At 32.9% G+C, this 16,185-nt stretch overlaps 1 protein-coding gene across 1 annotated transcript in view; it reads left to right on the top strand.

Moving 5' to 3' along the window:
* The first annotated feature begins 1,973 nt into the window (after positions 1-1,973).
* The window catches only part of LOC145681533 (kielin/chordin-like protein), a 30,191-nt gene continuing 15,979 nt past the window's right edge, over positions 1,974-16,185 (top strand). Inside the window, exons 1-4 of the mRNA XM_081753179.1 lie at positions 1,974-2,015; positions 10,354-10,491; positions 11,721-11,849; positions 15,693-15,815. Coding sequence (XP_081609305.1) covers positions 10,365-10,491; positions 11,721-11,849; positions 15,693-15,815 — 379 coding nt within the window. The 5' untranslated portion in view covers positions 1,974-2,015; positions 10,354-10,364. The remainder of the gene's footprint in view (positions 2,016-10,353; positions 10,492-11,720; positions 11,850-15,692; positions 15,816-16,185) is intronic.

A 16,185-nucleotide genomic window follows, 5' to 3' on the forward strand; every position in this document is an offset into this window, starting at 1 on the left:
ATATATATATATATATATATATATATATATATATATATATATATATATACAAAGTTCTGCGTCATTAATATTTGACCTAGAGTGATGGTTCAAACGTTGTTTTCTTTAGTATAACAAGGCGTTTCCAACGGTTGCACTCACATGTACGTATCATATACTTGAACGGGAAAAAAGGATTTTTTTGTTTTAAAAAATAACAGACTTGCTCCCCTCGTGCCTGGACCCGGTTTCACGCAGGGATCTCAGAAAATTTTGAGAAATACCCGAAGAACATACAATCAGTATGCAAGGTCCAATCTGATATCGTGAAAACAAAATGCGTGAACATATTTTGAAATTTGCTATAAGAAAAAATAAAAATGTCTCCCCCCTCCGCCCCCACTTGGAGCCGCGAAGTTGACCATCCGGTTCCAAAACACGTCTGGGGTGTTCTTTGGTTCATCTTTGACTTGGTTAATAAAAAGAACGTCTCTTAAATACCTGTCATAGAACCTAAGTAAGCGATGAAAAACGATATTACTCATGATAACAAAAATTACCAAAAATCCTAAAAGGGTTAATGCTGATTTAAAAGACATCAATCCTGCAATACAGCTTCACCATGATGCCTATTTGCGGATCCCAAACGTTTCAGGTATCCTCTTATGTTATTGGCTCATACTGATTGGACACCAAGAGTCATGACTTCCATATAGTAGAAAACAAGGGCCAGATGCTGTTGCCCTTCGTAACAGAGAATACTAATGAGTGCGCTAGTGAGGACAGAAACTTTTGGCGTGGATTTAAACCCGACTCATGGAAAGATTTTTTTTATTTTTTTTTTAAATTTTCATAACACTTTTTACATTAAAATAAGATTGAAAGCAATACTCAAAAAAGTGATTTACCAAGCGAGCTAGTAATGAAAGTCGCTTTCGGCGTGGGCTCAAACTCGGCCAAAGGAAAGTTTTTTTTTTATTTTTTAAAATTTTCATAACACATTTTTCATTAAAATCACCGTGCAGTTTTACTATACGGACCTATAGTATAAGTAGTAGTAGTAGTAAAAGTAATAGTAGTAGTACTAGGAACGGGTTAGAATCCCCACAGAGGTTGGTTAGGTTCTGTTCTCGACATAAATTGGGCAAATAAAAGACTTACCAAAATTTTTCTGTACATTTTTCATGACCAATTTGAAAAAGCTGGCTAAGGTAAAGCGCGACAAAAATACAGACTAGTGCGCGAATACTGAAACGTTTGGGATCGGCTAAATGCCACAGGGGATGTAGGTGGTAGACAAGTATAGAATATAAATAGTTTTCTCTCAGAACGCAGTCACGTAGTAAGCGTGAAAGCATTTACTACGTTATCGAAAATATGTCAATGAAAGAAGCGATCCAACCGTGAGGTTTCTGTTCAATAATGCTAACCTTAAGGATGTTTGACCTGGATGATGATCAATCAATTACAGTATATTATTATTTTTATTATTATTATTATTATTATTATTATTATTATTATTATTATTATTATTATTATTATTATTATTATTATTACCTTATATACTCAAAGAGATTTGAATCACAATTTTATGCAATTCTTCACGTGTCTTCAAGAAATAGTATAAGTAAACAATATAGAAAATTATATTACTGATTATAGTACATATTTTTCTTTTGACTCTTTAATATTTAAGGAGCAGTTTCCTGTAACCTTGATATTTGACAAAACAATAGAAAAAGCGTAACAAGGAAAATTGCAAGAAAAATTCATCTTTTTCCCCCTGAAAATGAGCAAAGGGGATAGACGATATTATTGCTAATTGTATTTGTCAGGTTATTTGCATTATTAAGAATATCTTATCTCAAACATTACCCACACAATAACTCTACAATCAGCAAATAACAAAGTATCAACTGCACGATTTATGACTGAACTTTGCATTGAATGGAACATACATAAAGCTGGAATTTGGAAGCTACGACACATTTCTCTGAACTATTAGCGAATCTCTCGGAATCAAGGGTGAATTCTTGGTAAGTTCACAATTTGTGTTTTCCTTTAGGATAGTTGAACTTGCAAGAGATAGTGACAAGAGTTAGGTCAGGATGCTATTGCTTACTTATTTCTTTGCGTTGCATTAGCTGTATACAAGACAACTGTATGGTATATAATAGAATAATAAAAATTCCGACTAAACTAGTAAGATAGGATTTAGTAGAGGGAAAAACAAAAATAAACTCAAATAAGTATCTTATAATGTAGATCGTTAATGGCCAGGACTACTAACATCAGAAATGAACTCCATATGATTGAAACCAGGGTGGAAAAAATCATGAGTTTTTTCAAAAAAATCATTTTTGTTGATTTTTTTGATTTAAATCGATTTTTTTGATTTAAATCAAATCTTTTTCTTCGTATAATACAAGTCGCGAATTGAAGAAAAAACATTAGGAATTAGTATTAAATGTTAATTATGTCATTTACGTGAAAGTATTGGGTTTAAATTTTGAATTAATTCCCAATCATTAACCAATTTCAATCCCAAACAATGTTTCTTAAGCATTAAGGAAAAAGTGCAGCAATGTATATCAACATGACACTTTTCTTTTCACGAAAGTTACTGATATTTGGCAGGGGCATATTTCTAAACAATTGGAACTAGCTAGCGCCACGAAATACATATAAAGTACATAAATTTCGCCTAAAATTAACTAACTCACTCTATGACCTATGGAACCCGGAGGTTCAGTGCCATGTTCACAAAAGCTCTCCACTGACTTCTATCCTTAGTCAACTGGATCCAGTTTTTACTTTGTATTCCTACTTCTGCGAGATGCAACTTAATATCGTCCTCCCATCTGCACCTAGGCTTCCTAATGGCCGTTTTCGGATTGGACTTCCAGTTAAAACTTTGAAAGCGTTCCTACTTTCTTCCATTCTCGCTACATGTCCTGCCCACCTGGGCCTCTAAGATTTGATGACCCTAACAATGTTTGGCAAATGGTATAAATTATTCAGTTCCTCATCATGAAGTTTTCGCTATTCCTCATTTCCGTTCCTTTTGGTTCCGAATATTCGTTTCAGGATTTTATTCTCAATTGCTTTGTCTGCGTTCTTCCCTCAGCGTAAGCGACCATGTTTCACAACCATACAGCACAACAGGCATAATTATAGTTTTATATGTTTTAAAGCTTCAAATTCCTCGACACAATTCGCGACGATAAGAGATTTTGAACTGAATCATAACACGAATTCCCTGTAGGAATTTTCTGCAGGAATTCCAAAATAAAAAAATCAAGATGATTAGTTCCAGAAGAAGAAACACTTATGATTGTTAAAAATATGCTTTATGTGACGTGAGAAACAGTTCAAATGCGAGTTGTCCGTGCATTTAAGACATCTATACATAGCAGGCACGTTTTTATACTTTTCTGTTGACTATTTTATTTTCTGACAATTTTTCCTGCACAGGCACGGCAAACTTTTGCGATCACATCGCAGATCGCGGCATGTTCTGCAATGGGGTCAAGTATACACTTTATCAAAAGTATTATTCGATATTTTAACGCATCCAAAATTTGTCGTATTACGATCCCGAGGAACTTCTTTGTGTTTAGTACATAAATTTCGCCCAAAATTTTAAAATCTAATTTTTTTCTTGTTTCGGAGAGGGGGTCGGACCCCTCTAAATACGCCCCTATTATCTGGAAACAAACAAATAGACGTGTACACAAAAGAGTTTTCATCTTAAATGTCCATGGTGATTTCCCCGTTGGAATAGAAATTTTAAAACCTTGTGTTACAAAGAGAAGAAAGCAGGGTTCACCCGTAACCCGTTCAAACGGGATTTTCCCTGATCGTTCCCTACATGATACTAGTTTTCATACTGTGCTTACACACATTTGAGTCTCATTGTATTATGATTATTATCTTCCATAATCGAAATAACAAAAGAGAAACGGGATTTTACTTACTTTCACTTTAAATTAATTCATTTCGGAATTTGATTTAAATCAGCGATTTTTATTTAAAAAATCAAGTGATTTAAATCTTGATTAAAATCGTGATTTAAATCAGACTGATTTAAATCAATCCACCCTGATTGAAACCATTCGTTTCCCATAAAATTAAATGTCTCCAAGTTTTCTTATTGCCATTTTCTTTAGTTTCAAATTAGATACGGTAATTATTCGATTTGCCTTTTAAGCCTAAGCTTAGCCTTCCTGTTGACACTTCGAATCCTGCTCAAGACACGAACGTTATGTGTAGGTCTTTCACCATACATTTCATTAGGACGATTTTTCCTCATTATCTTGTTTAGCCTTAAGGGCAAACAAGAAACAAAAAAATAATTCAATACAATTATTCTAACTGACAGTGCCTAATAAACAGAGAAAAAATTGATACAACATTGACTGCCAGGAGGAGGTATAAACATTAATAACCTAAACAGGTAGTACCCACTTTTCGAAGCTGAAGAACCTAATTCGATTTTCAGTTGGAGCTAGTGTGGCTCAAATCCCACCTTAAGCTTGAATCCACATCTAACATATCCTCGGTGCCAGTGGCGGCTTTAGCGGGTCGGCCGGGTGGGAAGGGGCCTACCCAAGAATTTTGAAAAATATATACAATAAAGATACGATAAAAAGTAAACATATTTTCCACTTATTATAATAATGGTATATAATTATTTAACAAATATCAATAACCATTACTGTAAAAGTAATTTCCTACCGCCATTAACCAATCAAATATGTATATCTATCCATAAGTGAGATAGTGGGCCTACCCAAAATTAAAATCCTAGAGCCGCACCTGCTCGGTTCTATGAATTAACGTTAAAATACAAAACAGCCAGATCCAGCTACTTCATCCAAACACAAGATCCAGCTACTTCATGGCCGTACAAGTATTATTTTTAATATTAGACTTAGTACAGTAGAGCGTCGATTATCCGAAGTAATTGGGGGACATGGGTGTTCGGAAAACTGGTTTGTTCGGATAACCGAACTGTACATGTTTATTTGCCAAAAAGAAGTACTGTACAGTAAATTTATTCATAAAAACAGGCATCTCTTTAAGTATTACAAAGTAACGTACAAAGGCAACTTTAGTAGGAATATATAGTATGTGGTACAGTTTATTAAACAAAAATATGTACATACTACATACGCATTTTCCATGAACAATACACACAGTACACAAAATTAATGTTTAAAAAAATCCTTTAAGCGAGCGAGTACACAGTTAGGTTAAGCGGTCGTTCGGTTGACCGACGTTCGCATAATCGACGCTCTACTGTATTAAAAGGCAGAATAATTCCGTATTCACGTTAATTGTTTTTCAAAATCAGAGAATATTTGTAAATAAAACCTGACTGCAAATCTAATTCACGCTGTAAAAGAGAAAGTTATATTGTTTATGACCGAATTACGGTAAGCAGCTAAACCATTGGAATCAAATTTTTGGCTATAGTTATCAATAATGTCAAGCTAGAAATTTATCATGTTACTTTGACCAAAATACATATCCCAATGGAAAGATACTGGTGATAATTTATGCGAAAAATAGAGTGTGTGACGAGGTTGTCAAGTTAGGAAGATCAAAGCCGATATACTATAATTTTTATTTAAACATAAATGGATCCGTGTTCCAGCGTTTATAAAAATTATCGTTTTAAAGGGGACAAACAAGGTATTTTCTTTAATTTCTTTCTCTCATTAAATGTAATGTTGTCTCTTGTTTGTGATTGCATCGCGGGGAAATGACTGAACAGTTTGAAATTGATTTTGGAACATAGTTAACACCTACTTCACATTAAGTTTTAGTGCTGTCACGTTGACTAAAGAACACTTATTATGGTGATACGTAGATCAAAATGTACCCGTACAGTCTAGTATTTTATGGATTTTTAACATTAAGTTTTTCCAAAGGGAGGGAAGGAGCTCAAATTTTCTGCATAAACGTATTTTTCCCTATAAGGAGATCAGCCATTTCAGCTTGTACATAATAATTACATAAGACATCGTTTATTGCCAATAATCAGTGGAATTTGAAACGTACGATAAATGTTACATTCCTAAAAAAAATACATTGTAAGCTATGTGAAAATGATAAACAATAACAAAATCTTGCCATTTGACTTTAGTAAAAGTTTTAGTGTCAACTATTCGTAGAATATTCGTTCCCAATAAAAATTAGATTAAGGTCCTACCGAGGTTTATCTAGTATACTTGTTTCTAAAGTTAAACAATATAAACGCAAAAGCATGGAAATGATCACCAGAGACAAGAAAATGAAAATCATAAGAAAGACAACTAATTTTAAGTTTTACTCCATTTATTGCAAACATATGAAGAAAATATGGGCCAAATAAATTAAGATTCCAAAATCACAATTCTATGAAAACAAAAATGTATTTCTTTTGTAGCTCTGATTCGAACACCTATAGTCAAAATGTTTGATCATTCTTTAACAACTTTTTCTAACTTTTTCAATGATTCTACTATCGGTTCCTAACTTGCGGTACATACCACAGGATGTACGGACCGGATACAAAGAGTAAACAATAAACGATTAGTGGAACTTGGTAATGTTTTTAGTTGCTAGTGAAAGAGTGTTGGTATAATCATAATGAGAAAAGTATACAATTCGCTTTAGTTCTTTGTTTTAAATTACTATGGACAAATGATTAAAAAGGTGTACGATGATATAGCATGTCAGAAAGTATAGTCCTATTTAATTGCAAGCCACGAAACTGAATCTTCAAATATAAGTGAACTTATCGTCCTGTAGTGTTTCCTACATTGTTTACGTTTAATTAATCTACACTATGGTACTTTTTTTATATATATAGAAGATTCAAATGCACTTCAATCCGGGACAAATTACAATAGTTACAAAAGTGCAATTTCTACGTAATGAATATTTCTTGTCACAGAAGTAAGGATATTTTGGAACAGTATCCTAAGTGAATACGAATAAAAAGTTTTCTTTCTTTTTCTGTCACCATTACAGCGTTTCACAATTTAAACTGTGAACGAATAGTCGAATTGAATAATTCACCGATCTCGAAAGCTCTCTTCTAAAGAGGAAATTAAGGCAATATTCCTAATATCCTAAACTTTATATTATGTTAATAAAATGCCTAATTTTAGGAGTCGGTTAAGTTGAAATCCTTCAAATTTCAATACATAGATTCTTTATAAAATGCAAGCGAACACAAGTTTCGGCTTTTTAAAAAAATCCACCCAAAAGGGGTAGAAGATAGAGACCATCGACAATGTTGAATTTTCTATAAATTTGAAGCATTTGCTTACGTAGGAGTGAAACTCAATATGTAAACTGTATACTGAAAACAAGTTGAGTACATGTTCCAGTGTATGTGAATTCTCTTGCTAAAAGAGAAATGGTTGTAATTTGTATCATATTCTAATTTTCAGATTCACATTAAAAATGGGTTCCAGGGAAAAGTTTCGCTTCAGTTAGAGGCAGTGACGTACACAGGGTGTTGGTGTGGCTCCGAAATTTTGACTTTTGTGTAAATTTAGCCTAATTTTAGGGACAATTTTAGGAATTTTAATATAAAATACCCTCATATTAAGGTTGGACCCCCCGAAAAAAATTTCTGCCTACGGTACTGGTTAGAGGTGTTAAATTTACTATTTAACCACGTTTTTTAAAGAAAAAGAAGTAGATACTTGCGTTATCATTGATAAAAGTCAATAGGAATCACTCAAAAAACCTTGTCAAATTATTTATTTGAACTGGATAAATCATAGATTTGGGATATGAGAAAACGACTTATTTCGGTCTTGACGTTGTAAAAAGTTATTTAGTGATGATTGTGACTGTCCACTTAATTCCAGTAAAATTAAAATTTAGTCAATAAATATATTGAGAATTGTATAAACTTTGTATATACTGTAAGGATATATAAACCCCATTCTTCTCGTGTGTAATACGAATATTCTGCCAGTATATGAGACATTGCAATTCTTTGGACAAGTTTGAATATACCATTCAAGAACAGAATACTGATGAGAATGACATCAGAGCATGCAGTAAGTACTATTGGCCCAATAATAATAGATCAATTCATCGACACGCCACTTTGTGTAGTTGCCTATAACGCACATGTTTGCACATCGAACTATAAATATTCATTACCAATAATAATAATAATGATAATATTATTAATAATAGTATTAATAATAATAATAGGACGTAATAATAATAGTAATTTCGTCTTTAATGGGTCACTAAACTAATTTTAATATAATGCCCTTAAAGACTGTTATAAATATGGTGTTCTTTTGTTACATATGAACAAATGGTTAATTAATGGAGAGACACAAATTCCCTATATTAAGTGAAATTTATAAACTGATTTCAAAATCTTTCCTAATAATAAAACGGAGACGTCTCAGTCTGTGTGTAACGCTAATTCTTAATAACTAACAGTCTCTCTAATAGGTGCAAACACTTGAACTGTCTACCTTGTTTTCTGACACCAATAGGTGGCTCTAATGTGCACGCAAATTGCCGAATTACAATTATTGTGAAATTTTAATTGCAACTTAAACACAGTTTTTCAATTTAGTTATTTCGTAATAGAATAACACTATAATCATACTATTCAGATGTGAGTATTAATATTTGCCTATTTCGAGAGCGATATAATATGATAAATAATTGCAACTGAAACTATGTTGTTTCCATTTAATTGTTTTAAAATGGATATATGATGCTGAACATAAACATACTTTTTTTCTTTAATATTGAGAATGATTGTAAGCACGTCTAGAGTTGGACATTAATATTTGTGTAACAATAATTTTTAACACTGCAAAAAATACAGAAACTACTTTTAGATACAGTAGGACACTCTACACATTATCGACATTCTTTGAACACCTCCAGATGACACATTTTCACCCCTTGTAGATACTTTGTTGTTGAAATATGTCTCAGATATATGTACAAAATGTACAAAATGTATGTCATCACTTTGTTTCCGAACTGGCGAGAAGAAGTGGTTTAAATATGTCATACTAGACACTATTTTCGGAGAATGGACGCTTTTGGACACATGAATCACACTTTACTCACACACACACTTGATATATTTTCCCCTCAACATCTGTGCTAAAAGTCTTTAAATGGTGTTCTATATTTTACAGTATAGATTAGCAAACTTGGTGAAAAAGTTAAATGCAAACAATTGGAAATTTGAAGCACGATTTAGAGTATAGTTTACAACAACTGCATATGAACTTACAACATTTGCATATGAACTTTATGTTTGCGCGTTGCTCGATATGTGAAATTGCACCAATGATCGCTATACATTCCTCTGTTCAGCTACATTATTGCACACTGCCTCTTAAGATGTGTTGGCACTCGTTAATTTCAGAATTAGGCAACCTAGGGAATATATTGCACAAGATTTTTTGTAATTGTATCTCAAATGCCAGAACTACACCAATATTCCGGGAACTTATTGACTGCACCTCGTATAATACTAATGTAAATATTTCAAGCTAATGTTGGAGGAATTGAAGTAGTACAATTTATTGTCAGCATTAATATTATATAATTACATATTCAATCCAGTTGCTATAATGAATATTGCATTTTCACTCTAAGAGTTACAGCGAAACTAGATGCTATGTTTTATTATAACAATTTGAGTTACGTATTATAATTATTATTATTATAACACTCTATTTTTACACGACTTCTTAAGTCTTCATAATTAGTGTATATTTTGAAAATCTAAAGTTCATAATCTATAAGAAAAGCAACAGTTCAATTTCTGTGTTTGTATTTCTTTTGAGTTATTTTTAACTATTAAAAAGAAAGAAAGAAAAGCTTCAATACTTAAAGATATCCATCATTTTTCCTTTTATTTTACCGTCCCACGATTATGTTCCGACGTTGCGGGAGGCAGTGATGATGATAATGACCGAAATAGTGAAGTAAAGAAAGTGGGGAAGAAATCGACGAGCCCCGAGAAAAATCAAGAAGTGTTCATTGTCCATAATGCTGACTTGTACGACAGGTAGTATCGGACAAAGATCCCTCGAACTACGCCATATATTACCATCTGCATTTCACAGTACTGTCTGTACACATATTCAATAGTAGGTTATCCAATTAAAATGTTAAAAATGTAGTGCTAAGTAGATTGTAGCATAGTCCATAACCTGAACACTCAACAGTTTTGAATGCAGATAAAAGACATGTATTTCTTAATGTATTGCAAGCTAAAGTTCTTGAACCGGAGTCTTTATAATATGTTGCTATTCATTTGAGTATAAAACTTTTCTGTTATATGGTGTAGTAAGAGTCAACATTTTTATATTACAGAAAATTAAAAGATGAAGATCTGGAATATTACTACTCTCTTCCTCGTATGCCTTGTATATATTCCTATTTGGGCCGAAAGTGTGTCTCCAGAGTCAGCTGAAGATGCCCTTCCTATTCTTAGTCATAGAGCTAAGAGAGGTATGAATCAAATTTTATTATTAGATCATTATTAATCCCACATATTTCTGTCTGATTGCTTCATCGCCATTTGCTGCCATATGTTTGATTTTCCAGTACTAGTAAAGTTCAATATTTCAGAAAATATTTCTCCGTCATTGATTTTTAAGTAAATCTATACTGTAAACATACTGCAAAATATAGCTAATCAACTGTCTCATTATTTACTTTCTTCTTACTGAACTTAACTTTTAATGGCTTTTTTCGGTAAGTTTACGTCCTAGAAGTAAATTATTTTACTATTCGTTTTTTAAAAATGTTTATTCTACCTAATGCTACATGACGACGACACTTATTCAACGTGTCCAAGGCGCTCTAGTTGCTCACGGGGAATATTCTCCAAGTGTTAACAGCTGCGAGCACCAGACACCATCAGAGACTAGAAAATTATGTTTAATTTCATATTACAACTCTTTTTCATTTTCCATCCCACTTCTCTACTTCAAGTTTCTGTAATACTTATAAGATTATTAATCAAACAGATAAATGTTGAAAGCACATGCATCTCTCTCTCTCTCTTTATATATATATATATATATATATATATATATATATATATATATATATATATATATATATTCTATTATTTGCACAATAATTTATCAAACAGTACAACAACTTCTTGATCTGATTTAAGGTTCATATACTACTCCATTAATATAATCTATATTTACTAATTAAAGCATTTCCTACTTCAATTGTATCTTATTTGGCAACACAACCTGGGAAATCAAAAAGTTAAAATGGTTAGTATTAGCAGTAGTAACAGTAGTACTGGTTACTGTGATTTCTTCACTTACCGATTGAATTGATAACGTAGACGTTTTACAGGCAACTCACTACCTTCATTATTAGAATTGCACTAATTTCGAAATCGTGAAAAAATCAGTTAATAATAATAATAATAAAAATAAAGAGAACGGTTAATATTATAAATTTCAATTAAACTATAATTTGTGACAATATTTTATTTGCACATTTTAAAAAATGAAATTACTAACAATGTAAAATTAAAATTGCAGTGCAACGATTGTTCAACAATTAGATACAAGTAGTTGCCATTGAGACGCTAATTAAAGTTAACACGGAAACCGAAACAAAAAAGTAAACCAGATGTCACCGTGAAAATAATATGGAATATATAATGTGTATTACACTAAGTAATGATATGTGTCTTTTTTTCTATCAAGCTGCAAACACGACTTGTAATGGAGGTAAAAAATTTGAATGTTCTGGGGGAGGCTGTATATATGAAGATTTTGTATGTGATGCGTTCAAGGATTGTCGAAATGGTGATGATGAGAGACCTGAATTATGTAGTAAGTACTTAATCCTCATACGACTAATAAAACATGCACTTGCAGTTTCGTTGTATAAGCCACAATATATTTTTTAAAGTATTTAGTGCAGTATTTCCTTGTAATATGTTTGCTACACTGTTACAATATTATAGCTATCTCATCCATCTTGTTGCAAAACAATAAAATCAATCTTATATTTATTGTAGCAACGAAAGTTGAGAGAAATATTTTCAAAGCTGCAAAGTCAGAAAAAAATAGCTCACACATGTTTATCTTTACTTCCCCTGCATAGAATCAAATAAACAAATAAACATATTAACGATAATGAATAGTTCTTCATCCAAATGGTAGAATAATTCATCTAGACCACTACGAAAGACCAATCTCTCTTATTTATATGAAACTAAATCTCATCCCCAATGCTAACATCAGTTAATTGCCGTATGAACGTAAAATTGTTTACAACAGCCATAATGCTATGCGAGTGCTTAGTAAGAACACATTTCCTCTCAGAAGTTGAATTAAAAGTATATGATATAAGATTCTAACAGTAAATCGTTCTTTTAACAAGAAACAAATTGTGTTGAAAACATTTCTCTGTACCTAAGACACTTTACGAAATAAGTATTCAAATAATGTCAATCACATCTCATATTGCATTAAGTAATATGGACCAAAATGTTAAAAATATTTTATTATGTTGTTTCATACTATGTAAAAGCCGGATGATGTTAGCATTCATTGTCTAATATATATATATATATATATATATATATATATATATATATATATATATATATATATAGTTATATATATATATAAATTGAACCGTGTAGCTTTCTCAGTTCATTGATTTCAATATGGGATATTTTTCCTTTTAAGAATGGTAAGTTTAATAGTTTAATTTCTTAATACTACAAATATTTAATTTATTTTTTACATTTTAAAATTATACCTATATAACAGAATTTTCTCTTTTCTTCTTTTTTACTCAAAGTAAGTAATATGTAAATATATTTTAATAAAAAGACTTAATTCCCGTCCATTTCAAGTAAAGGAAAGTGTTTTCCCAATCAAAGTACTTAGAAATCTATATGGAATAAATCATTTAGTACTGCTTGCCAAATGTTTGGCATGAACAAAATAACACGATTCCAAATTTGCTATATTGACCAAACCTTTAATCGCACTCCAAGAGTGAGAGTGTAATAGATAACATTGCAACATTGTTTCCCACTCTCTTCATATCATCAACTTTTCTGCCTAATTCACTTGTATTTTTCATCGCTCTCGGTTTGTATATATGTTTCATATTTGGTCTAGGAATTAATTCGTGCGGGTGGACAAGAGATGGCGCAACGAATGGAGCGTCCCACAGTTCCGTGTATCCACACTTGTGTTGCAAACCCCTGTCATCGCGTATCGTTCGTAGTATAGGGCAGTGGATTAAAGCGTCAACAACACCAGTTTGTAGTTAAGTGAACATGGCGCAATTTGTGCCTGATAAACTGTTTTTGCGGGGTGTCCTGCTGCATTACTTTAACATGCAGAAAAGTGCGACTGAAAGTCATCGTATTTTGGTGGAAGTGTATGGTGACCATGCTCTAGCTGAGCGAACGTGTCAGAAGTGGTTTGCACGGTTTAGAAGTGGTGATTTCGGCTTGGCAGACCAAGAGCGAGCTGGACAGCCAAAAAAATTTCAAGACGAAGAATTGACAGCATTGCTCGAGCAGGATTCGTGTCAAACGCAGGAACAACTTGCAGCAGCATTAGGCGTTGATCAAACAACAGTCTCCAAACGCTTGAAAGCCATGGGAATGATTCAAAAGATGTCACATTGGGTTCCACATGAATTGAAAGACAGAGACGTTGAAAGACGAAAAACCATTTGCGAATTGCTGCTTCAACGACAGAGCAGAAAGGGGTTTCTGCATCGAATTATTACGGGTGATGAGAAGTGGATCCATTACGAGAACCCTAAACGAAAAAAGGCCTGGGTGAAACCAGGTGAACCAGGTCCATCACAACCAAAACGAGATATTCACTGTGCAAAGGTTATGCTGTGCATATGGTGGGATATGAAAGGTGTGGTGTACTATGAGCTGCTGCAACCGGGTGAAACTATGAATGGAGAACGTTATCGACGACAATTAATGCGTTTGAAGCAAGCTCTGGCCAGAACACGACCAGAATGGGAGAACAGACATGATAAACTTATTGTTCAACATGATAACCTCGCCCACATGTCGCAAAACCGGTCAAAACCTATTTAGAAAATGTCGGATGGGAAGTTTTACCCCACCCGCCGTATTCACCAGACGTTGCTCCTTCGGACTACTACTTGCTCGATTGCATGAACAACGATTTGATTGGACAGTGGTTTACTTCTTCAGAAGATATCGAAACATGGGTCTCTGACTGGATCGCTTCCAAGGATGAGGACTTCTTTCGCCACGGAATCCGTACATTGCCTGACAGATGGGCAAAAGTGGTGGCTAGCGATGGACAATATTTTTCTTAAGGTATTTATGTATTTTGTGTTTGTACTACAGCTTCAATGTGTGCGTACCAACCGCACGAATTAATTCCTAGACCAAATATAATTAATGTATGATCACTACAGAATTGTATTTCGAAATGTCGTCAAAATTCAGTTTGATTGAACGAAAATAATACTAGAGTTTCTTTTGTACGTATAATTTATTTCAGACACAAACATAAGCATCAGCAGAGATGCTACTTGATAGAGAGATAATATCATTTTTCACGATAATTATGTATTTTAACACGATGTAGGTAAAAGTTCAAGTGTGTTACAAATTTTTGTCGCTTCCAAATTCAATTCAAAAAGAATAAAATGGATATTTTTCTCAAGATTGCGCTTACTACTTTATTGAAATAATTTGTCTACTATTTACACACTAAGAAACAAAAAATTATTACTATTAGGGATTAAATTTCAGATTTTCGACATCTATGACCATGCTAACCTGTTTTGTATAAGAGATGACATTACTTGGTGATCACATTGCCCTAGGAAGAGGGGAGAAAAAAAATTGCCTGGAATCATTATGTGAGGTGCCATCTCATCATTTGACTGTGTAAATGAGTAAAACATAGGGAAATTTCACTGAGGATTGCTGGTGTGAAAACGCTTTTATACTTTTTTGACCGAGTGTCCCTACCGGCGATCGCACTCGAGATCTCTCCTAAACAACGACTGAATTTGAATTCTAAAGATATACCACATTGACTTGAACCCTAGTCTTCCTTTGCAAGCGCTGCTATCGGCTGAAGGAACTTCACTTGCTTTCTCTCGCTTAGCAACAGTTGAACCCTTATTGGTTCAACGCATGGGTGTGAGCTTTAGTTCGCATTTCTGCCACGGCTCAATACATTTTGGCAGCACAATAATCGTGGCTTATGAAATTGTTCCCTTTATTACTAATAGATCTTTTTTCCTAAAGAAAAGTAAAATATTTTACCAGTGAAATATATTGAAATACTGAATAATTGCTAAGTGCACTATTAAACAAAGAAAAGAAGAGAAATGAGAGAACATTACCTTGAATCTTACAAAATTATATATAGTCATATGTATATATATGTAATACATGTGTGTCTTAACTAAGAATTTAAAGAATGCGTTCAAAGTGTAAAATCACTGATGTTTCCACAAAAGAAGATGAATCACTGATGTTTCCAAAAAAGATGATGACAAGATTCTATCACTGAAAGCTTCAATGCCGGTCTCGCCAGAACTTTCTGTATTTGTATATGTTTTGTTAATTCTTGGCACTAAAACCACTCAATAAAGAATATAATGTAACATATAGATGTGTTGTTTTTCTCTTTCAACAGAGAAATTAGGGTGTAAAAATGAGACATTTCAGTGCACTTCCGGCCAGTGCATTCTTGCAAATAGAGCTTGTAATGGATACAAAGTGTGTACAGACGGAAGCGACGAGAATCCTGCAATATGTAGTGAGTACAACCATGATTATTCATCTTTTTTAAACAGACGCTGTGTATAGAATTACTTATATGAACTTTAGTCTACCACATAACAAAATTCACATATTCGCACATACACATACATATACTCAAAATTTACTTAACTTTAGTGTATGGTAACACAGTACTATAAAACGTTTACATTTTTTACCACTTAAGTTAATTGATATACAAAACAATTATTGTGTATTATTAAAATAGCTGCTTTTAAAATAAACACAAAAGTCTTATATAAATTATGTTACAAAACATAAGTGCACCTTATGAATGATATCGACACATATCAATGACTGAAAATGCAAATAAATCACCTCTAAACTCCGAGTTCCGAGATTGGCAA

The sequence above is a fragment of the Thermobia domestica genome, chromosome 3, assembly GCF_964235325.1.
Source record: "Thermobia domestica chromosome 3, izTheDome1.hap1.1, whole genome shotgun sequence".
Classification (NCBI taxonomy): Eukaryota; Metazoa; Arthropoda; class Insecta; order Zygentoma; family Lepismatidae; genus Thermobia; species Thermobia domestica.